This window comes from Phoenix dactylifera, unplaced genomic scaffold, assembly GCF_009389715.1.
Source record: "Phoenix dactylifera cultivar Barhee BC4 unplaced genomic scaffold, palm_55x_up_171113_PBpolish2nd_filt_p 001729F, whole genome shotgun sequence".
Classification (NCBI taxonomy): Eukaryota; Viridiplantae; Streptophyta; class Magnoliopsida; order Arecales; family Arecaceae; genus Phoenix; species Phoenix dactylifera.
This window is the reverse complement of record NW_024069028.1, coordinates 38,272-47,008: the sequence shown is the minus strand read 5'-3', so window position 1 is coordinate 47,008 and position 8,737 is coordinate 38,272. Positions and strand designations below refer to the sequence as shown.

The 8,737-nt window shown below is 44.8% G+C and overlaps 2 protein-coding genes across 2 annotated transcripts; both read right to left on the bottom strand.

Moving 5' to 3' along the window:
- Window positions 1–2,626: 2,626 nt before the first annotated feature.
- LOC120109026 (SKP1-like protein 1A) lies at window positions 2,627–3,244 on the bottom strand. Its single transcript, XM_039122758.1, has one exon. It carries the CDS (start codon window positions 3,242–3,244, stop codon window positions 2,627–2,629), a length of 618 nt encoding a protein of 205 aa, XP_038978686.1.
- Window positions 3,245–4,395: 1,151 nt separating this feature from the next.
- Window positions 4,396–5,870, bottom strand: LOC120109024 (cinnamoyl-CoA reductase 1-like). The gene is made up of 3 exons (XM_039122756.1): window positions 5,735–5,870; window positions 4,888–5,057; window positions 4,396–4,650 (listed from the first exon to the last, which is right to left on the bottom strand). The coding sequence occupies exons 1-3, from the start codon at window positions 5,856–5,858 to the stop codon at window positions 4,411–4,413; spliced, it is 534 nt and encodes a 177-aa protein (XP_038978684.1). The 5' UTR covers window positions 5,859–5,870; the 3' UTR covers window positions 4,396–4,410.
- Window positions 5,871–8,737: the final 2,867 nt, after the last annotated feature.

The window sequence follows — 8,737 nt, the reverse complement described above, 5'->3', positions numbered from 1 at the left end:
ACTTGGATGGATGGCAGAAACCCACCAAGATGGCGTGGAGGAGGTCATTGGAGAAGTGGTTTCTAGTTAGTAACTTGGCGATGTCTGGTGATAAGTTGACTCGATTCGCCATGGGTGCTGGGTTTGGAGCGATTCAGGGGTCTAGAGAAGGTCGGGCTTGAGGGCCGAGCCTGCGGGACCAGGCTGAGGCTAGGTCAATGCTGATATGACGGAGGTGGGATCAAGGCCTGACCTGATGAAGCGAGCTAGAAGCCCCCCAAGGCCCGTGCTGAGGGTGGACTAGCGAAGAGTGGACCGGGCCTCTTGGGCCCCTCCAAGATCCTCGAGGAGAGCGGGCTGAAGGATGGGCGACACACACCCTCCCTTTCTCTCCTGTCGCCTCTAGTTCTCCCCTTATCTCTCCCCTCTCCGGTCTTTATTTGTGTGGACTTATTTTAATCTCACAAGAGACGCCAAAATGGCCATTTATTTATGTGGATTTATTTTAGGGTTCTTTGTACATATCTTTGCAAACCATTTGTTTTGCTATTCTACCTTTTTTTTTATCCGTGTTTTTGCACATGCACTTACACCATCTAATGCCGTTAAAAAGTTAACGGTTTCAAATTTAAATGACTAAAATATTCTTAATGGGTAAATGTGCAAAAAGAAACATTTATATGGGTATACAAAGATATAGCAATTTTATAAAGATATTTATGCAATTCTGCATATTTAGGAGGATATATAGTAGACATATTAATAAATCTGTGACGATCGAGCTCAGAGCTCCATTAATAAAGCCTAAGTAGTGTGGTGATCGAATACTTCAGGCTAAGTAGTGTGGTCTTGGATGGGAATTCTCTGGTCCCCTCCACTGGCCAAACCTCAGGCTCCTGTCTTAGGCCGGTCACCATTACTTTTGATTTAGAAAGGCGAACATCTGGACAAGAAAAAGCTTAGTGAGTGCGCCTAATGCAAATATTTTTTCCTTTTTCAAAACATAGATTCTATATATGTCCAATCTCTAGTGATGGTGGGACCAACCGGCGATGTATGTTGTCCAAGCATATTAATCCCTCTTTTTCAATATTATTTGTATTGATTATAATATTGTTGAAGTCCTCCATCGATTGATGCGATGGGATACTTTATGTAACTCATCAAAGTATTATTAGAGAGACAAACAAAGGCTTCCATCTGAGCAGTCAAGCATATCTTTAGTCTTCAGTATTTGAGCTGGAACCTTCTGGTTACAATAGAAAAAGACGAGGGAGAGTAGCATGTGAATAGCGAGCGCAAGCTTTGTTGGATAAGGATATATATGGCCATGTTTGGAAGAGCTTTTGAAGAGCTAAAAAGCACTTTTTTGCCCTCTAAAAGCACTTTTAGATGAAAAAAAATGTGTTTCGTAAAAATTTCAAAAAGCTGTTTTAGCTTTTTCAGAAAGCTAAAAGCAGCTTTTTGAAAAAAAAAGCTCTATTTTGGAGCTTACCGAAAAAGCTATTTTGAGCTTTGTTGAAAAGTTATTTTTTTAACCAAAATACTCATAATAAAATGTAATAATTACATACTTTGTTCCTTTATAAATCTAAAAATTTACTGGATACCTAACAAATAACCCTAACTGTAGATCAAACTCCGTTCCGTGCAAAAAAAGATATTCTTATTTCTTATTATTATTTTATACCTTTATTATTTATTATATTATAAATATAATATTATATTATATTATATCATAATACATTAATATGTTATGTTAAATAATTTAATATTATGTTATATTATGAAAAATTTGGATAGTTTAAATAGTATAAAATAATATATATTTTTTAATGTACTAAATTTATTTTGATCGTTTGATATATAGGCCAGTGGTTTTTGAATTATATGATTTTTTTTTTCTTTCATGTAAGTGGTTTAGTGGTAGTAAATTATATTTGATGGCTTGAATTACTAATATAAGATCCTCATTGTCCAATTTAAATTTGACCGAATTTGAGTGGAGATCTATTATAGCCAATCTAGCTATATGTATGTATGTGTGTGGGGATCTATCTGCACTATAATTATCTAAGTTGTAGTAGGTTGTACCACTCAAGATTCAAGAAGCTTGGAACCTTTGGTTGGTAAGTAGAGATGTATGGCTACTTGGATAAGCTCTAGTTCATACGAGTAACAGTCATTAAAATAGTTAATATCATATTTCATACTTATAACCATTCAACTTTTTCCTAATTATTTATGATCAGCATTCTCATTAAAATGTCATTTTATTAAAAAAACATAGGTGGAATATGTCAACTCAATCACCAATGTTTGAGCTCAAGTTTGCATTGGTGGGATCACCATCCCATCAAGATCGGGGAGTAGAGATTAAATCATGGATGAAATATATATGATGTATGTTAATATTCAGTGGCCATATGTTTGAGAGTGATTATACTTTAGATCAGCAAAAACTTGGCTTGATGTTACACATCAGATGGTAGCTCATGGAAATTCCACTGAAGCTCTCGTTATTGCAAGGCAGACACTATCCACAGCTACATTACATTTTATCTATCTCGTACCACAAGAGAAGCATATCAAATTCGGGTGTCCTCGCCAGCATCACATCAACTACAAGGCAGCAGAGATGGACCACCTATCGGGCGGCAGCGATGCCGTGGATGGTGTGAAATCTTGGCAGGCCCATCTCGGCCCAACTGATGTCGTGCCTTATCTTGGCCTCCTCTTCGGGAGTGAAGTCACTCTCGATGCCGAAGTAGTCCCGGACGTCCTCGACGGCCATGTCTTTGATGGTGTCGGCCACGGCCTGGCAGCAGAGGTCGAGCAGCGGCTTGGTGCTGAGGAAGTTGGCCGCATTGATCAGCTCGAACAGCTCCTCCTTCTCCACCTTCACGAACTCCTTCTCCCACTCCGTCAGCTCCTTCGCCTCTCCCTCCGCCGCCCCATCAGACTTTCGGCTGCCGTGCCGATTCCAGTACTCCACCACCTTCGCGAGCACCGAGCCGACGACGTTGGGGAGCGGCACGCTGCTCTCAGCGCACCCGTCCTCGATCATGTTCTTGATCATCTCCGACTGGATCGCCACGACCGACTCCACCTCGAATTCCTCGCCGTCGGAACTCTTGAGCACGACCGTCTTTGGGGCCTCCACCGCCGCGCTGGCGCTCGCTTCAGCAGCCATGATCGATGGGTTATGCAACTCAAACCTGAAATCAAGAAGGATGGGATAAAAGACCGATCTTGATGGTATCATTCTCGCAATTACGTCGAATAAAATTTGATGAATTCCAATCATTTATGAGATTCTAAGCCACATTAGGCTTAGGAGCAGTCAAATTGGATCTGAAATCAGCAAAAACACTAATTGTTTTGGGAAGCTTAGGGTTTTGGAAAAGGAACAGGGGAAGAGGATTCCCATCAAGACGATCTTCTCAGGGTTTAAAGCCCGAGAGGAAAAAAAAAAAAAAAAACTTGATTCGAATCCAAGAACTCCAAAGCGATTCCAGCGTTTCCAAACGATGAAAAAAATCGTAATCGAAGAGTAGATGGAACGCATCAAAGAAACGGAGATCAACGTCATCAAAAAAAAAAAAAAATCCAAGAGTTTACGATTGATAGAATCCAATCATTTTTTTAAAATTTCAAGGTAAAAAGAGAAAAGAAATGGCAGGAAAAGAAGAAAAAAAATGGAGACCGAGCTCAGAGCTCCATTAATTAATAAAGCCGACCTCATCAAACATATGTCGTGGCCCCCAAGTCGGCCCGACCTCAGTGCTCATCAAGCTGACCTCAAGTAAATTTCGCGGCCTCCAAGCGAGCCCGACCTCGCCCACGGCCACATCCATGTGTGCACCTACGCGCGCCCCTATACCTGCATACGTGGCCGTACATTACAACCTCACCGCTCCATACTTTACTAGTTGGCCACTCCACGACATGTCAACTATTGGTCATACCCTACCACCTCTATCGACGCCATGCCGTTCACAAGGACGGCCTACATCGTGTGCCTCAAGCAAGCCCTGGCTGCACGCTACCTAGGCACCTCCGCGGGAACTATAAATTGCCCCATCAAGTAACGCCTAACGATTTTTGGCTGGACCATCTAAGATCCACTCTAACTTAATCATTGGAGGGCTCTCACTGAAATCCCACCGGTGAGGCTTTGTGCAGATCTGCCGATGTGCAGGAAGTGGCGTCCCTTCTCCATCTTGAACGGTAGCTCCCCCACTCCTCCGGCGTGGTCACCCTCGGGCCGAATTTGAACCACAACAATAAGTATGAAGCATCTTGGTGATCATCATGCTACTTTGTGATCCAATAAGAATTGTTAGTTTAGTATCTTCCATGCAAGTTAAGTCAAAGTATATTCAATTGTGTGTCTGATTCTATTAAAAAAAAAAAGTAAAATACTTTGTTTCATTTTACGAGAAAAGATATAGAAACAAAAGCTCTTATGATCAAAATAGTCACCTCAATCTTCTTGCAAAATTCTTCGGACGACCAGCACTTCTCATCCATGAGCTTATCATGTGGCCAATGTGGATTCAGTGAAACGGCAGTAATTGATGACACCACAATCACCCGTTTGATTTTCATCTCCAAACATGCTTGAAGTACATTTAGAGTGCCGTTAACAGCGGGAGTGATCAACTCTAACTGCAAGGTGATATATGGAGATAAAAAAAGATTCAAAGAAAAAGACCAGATGTCAAGTTTCCCAAGGAACAAAAGGTGTATACAATTCTTAGCCAATCAAAACTCTGTATGTCCTTCCCTCCATTGTATTCCTATATGAAACAACTGACTCGGTATTTCCTAATACTGTACATGAATATCAGCATCGACAATTTCAAAATTTGATCTCTTACATATCTAAGCATATGAAAGACTTGCCTCTGGATCAAGGACTTTGGTTGCAGGGACAGGACTAGCCACATGGAAGACTCCTTCACATCCTGCAAAGGCTGCTTTTAAAGTGTCGTAGTGAAGCACGTCCGCTTTGAAGAGTTGAAGGTTTTCAGAGGCCTTCTCAAATTTCCTCAAGTGAGCGTTCTTTTCATCGCCTGGAACAAATGTTCAGAAAATTTATTCTACCTTGGGGAATGGAGAGAGTTGAATTAGGAAAAATGCATTCTTTGGTATTGCTTTGTGATTGACAAAAACTAAGTAGAATCAAGAAGAACGAATCTGATTGAGAAAGGACCCAGCTAGAGGTTGCCACAATTGTGACCCATCTTAGTTTTCTGGCTATCAAATTTCCCTGCTTTGTTTTAATCCGTTGCATAAATAGTTTTAAGTATCTGCATCTGCGATGGATAGCTGAAGGATATGAATTCTATTGGTTTCTATGGGCATCTGCAACACCTAAGAAAGCAAAAGAGGGGGGGGGAGGAAGACTTGGATTTTTCGGATCATCATGCCTTTCTTGATGTTCTTTTGATATCTGAAGTCTCCTTTTCACCCTTCACGTCGGGGGAAAAAATAGGGGTTACATATGGAGCAATTGATGCGTAGTATTCTAATTTGTTGCTGAAACCTTACAGAAATCCAAGTTCTAACATGCAAAACCAAACTCACAAAACACCGCGTACTCGTAGAGTACACGCAAAAAAATGATTTAATTCTTACGCGCGCGCATACAAAAAAAAAATCGTAGAGTACTACAGTTCAAACAAAGAAAGAGCAACACAAAAAGCTTAGATAGCACGAGTAGTAGTAGTAGTAGAGGGAAGAGCAGTACTTAAATCTCTGACTGTTCCATGGACCTTGTAACCATTGGAGAGGAGGAGCTTCACCAACCATGAGCCCACGTATCCTCCGGCACCAGTCACACACACCCTCCCTTTCTCTCCTGCCACCTCCATTGCTCCCCCTATCTCTCCTGCCACCTCCATTGCTCCCTCTCCGGTCTTTCTTTATGTGGACTTATTATAATCTCGAGGAGATCCTAGAAGCGGCCGTTGTGGTCCACGCATCTCCTTTTCAATCCTTTTTTTTTTTTTTTTGGTCAAAACGGCATTTCATATCCAATAAATCAAGATTGAGTACATCCTGCCAGATCAAAAGACAAAAGGCAGTGCAGCAAATGGGGAGCGGCTGCTAGACTAGTCCAGATGACGTCCCCGGAGTGACGAGCCACATATGAGGCGACCCAGTCTGCAGCTCGGTTCACCTCACGATATACATGACCAATCTGGACAGCTAACAACTCCTGAACTAGTCTGCGTGTATCCCGAATCAAAGGGTGACCATCACCATATCTATCCACTCCCCGTATCCAGTCAATCACCGTGGCAGAGTCTCCCTCAATGCACAGTCTGTCGGCCCCCAACACACATCTCGCATATCGGATACCCTCCCAGGCAGCTCGTAGCTCTGCCCCAACAACCGTCAAACCTGGCGTGCTCCAACCACCGGCTGCAATCAACCTACCATGCTGGTCCCTGATAACGAAGCCCACTCCTCCAGAAGCTCTATCCATAGCCATACCACCATCAAAATTCATCTTAAGATAACCAGGGGGTGGGGGTACCCAAGAGAGAGAAGCATACCCAGTCGCTGCAACAGCAAGAGAGGTACCCCAGATATCCCTAGCCAATAAAGATGAATTCGATGAAGTAATCGAAAAGACCTCCGCCGCCTGTGTCATAGCTCTGTCCACCGCAAACCTCGGGGCCGACCCTCGCCCCTCAAACAAGCGTCCATTCCTATCCAGCCATATATGAAATGCCAGGTAAGCTGCCAGAATCCCCTGTCGTACTGTGCTAGGCCTCCTGGTGGAATCCCGCAAGAACTGTAACAAATCCTCCACTGACTCCCACCTCGGAAGTGAAAGCCCAGATAAGCTACTCCAAATCTGTACAGCCCTAGGGCATAGAAGTAAGACATGATGTATAGTCTCCTCGGACTCCAAGCATACCTCGCAGAACTGTGTCATCCTCAACCCCCGCCTAACCAGAACACTCCTGGTCGGAAGGCAGCCCCAAGCCACCTTCCAAAGGAAGAGCGCTACTCGAGGATGCAACCTCAACCTCCATATCCAACCCACATCAATCTGCCTATCAGGCATCCTACCAATCCGAGCATGAAGATCCCTGGCTCGGACTCCCGATCTGCCCGTCGGCTCCCAAATCAGTCTGTCCGGCTCCTCCCGCGATGGTACAGGTAACGCCATGACTCTCGCCGCTAACTGCTCTCCAAAGACCTCCCGTATCAAACCCTCGTGCCATCGTCCCTCTCCGGGAACAATCAGATCACATACCCTAAACCCCTGCAACCTCTCTGTGTCCACCATCGTCGGCATCTGACTGATAGAAAACTCCGTCACCCAGCTGTCCTCGAGTACATCAATGGATCGACCATCACCCACCGTCCATCTGATCGCCGACAGCACCATCGGACCTCTGGCACAGATCTCCCTCCAGATGGGGGACGAATGACGCCCTGCACGGGTGCCAATAAGTAGGCTCCCATATTTGGCCCTCATCAAGGAGGACCACATACTGTCAGGCTCCAATAGAAATCTGGCTGCATGTCGCATCGCCAATGCCTCCTGTCTCAAAGTCAAAGAAGTCACACCCAAACCCCCCTGCCTGATCGGCTGGCACACCACCTCCCACGCCATCAAATGAATGCCACCTCTGTCACCCCGCCTGCCCCATATGAAGTCTCTGATAAGCCTCTCAAGTGATCTCAACAGCGCCACTGGGAGTATGGAGCTAGACATGAGGTATATCGGAATGGAGCTCAAAACTGTCCGTGCCAAGGTAACCCTGCCCATCATAGATAGAGTATGTGTCTGCCAACCCTCCAACCTGTGTCTGAAACTAGTCTCTAGTGAAAGACAATCACCTCTGCGTAGTCGTCGACCCGTGATCGGAACTCCCAAGTATCTCAGGCCACTGTCCTGCTGCCTAACCCCCAAGATCTCCATAATAGCTGCCTTCACTTGTGGTTTAATCTTCGGGCTAAAATGTATCGTTGTCTTAGCAAAGTTGACTCGTTGTCCAGAGGCAGCACAATAATCAAATACAATCGATCTAATCACCTGAGCAGCCTGCCTGGTCGCCATGGCCAGGAGCAAACTATCATCTGCAAATAATAGATGGGATATCGGCCTGGTCCCCCATGCCGGCCTATATGCCTCCAGCCGCTGTGAGTCCGAGGCACCCCACAAGGCCCTAGAGAGAGAGTCGGCACACATAATGAAAAGTAAGGGAGATAAAGGACATCTCTGGCGAAGACCAACTGAGGACTCAAAGAAATAGGAGGGAGTCCCATTTACCAATATAGCAAAGGAAGGGCCCCTCACACATCCCATAACCCATCTAATCCATGTCTCATGGAAACCAAAGCTCTGAAGGGAATGCTGAACAAAATCCCAACTCAGTCTATCATATGCCCGCTCCATGTCAAGCTTGATCCCCATTAAACTTCCCCGTCTAGAGGCCCTGCCAAGGTCATACATAAACTCTTGGGCAATGAGCACATTGTCAGTAATGCTCCGCCCAGCGACAAAAGCACCCTGCTCTGGGCTGATGAGCCTGGGTAGTATATCTCTCAATCTCACGGCTAAAATCTTTGCCGTTGCCTTATACAATGTGGAGCACAAACTGATGGGGCGATAGTGGCCCGGCTCAGTAGGATCCTGTCTCTTGGGGATCAAAGCAACAAAGGTTCTCTGCCAATCAGATGACATCGCCGCCGTGCGGAAGAACTGCTGGATAGCCTCAATCACATCCTG

What these genes read in the sequence shown, in the direction of transcription:
- LOC120109024 (XM_039122756.1), bottom strand. Translation starts at nt 5,858, where the DNA reads ATGGAGGTGGCAGGAGAGAAAGGGAGGGTGTGTGTGACTGGTGCCGGA. An exon ending in TGGAACAGTCAGAGATTTAA is followed by an intron (nt 5,058 to 5,734) that starts GTACTGCTCTTC and finishes CATTTGTTCCAG; the next exon opens with GCGATGAAAAGAACGCTCAC. An exon ending in CCAAAGTCCTTGATCCAGAG is followed by an intron (nt 4,651 to 4,887) that starts GCAAGTCTTTCA and finishes ATCACCTTGCAG; the next exon opens with TTAGAGTTGATCACTCCCGC.
- LOC120109026 (XM_039122758.1), bottom strand. Translation starts at nt 3,244, where the DNA reads ATGATACCATCAAGATCGGTCTTTTATCCCATCCTTCTTGATTTCAGG.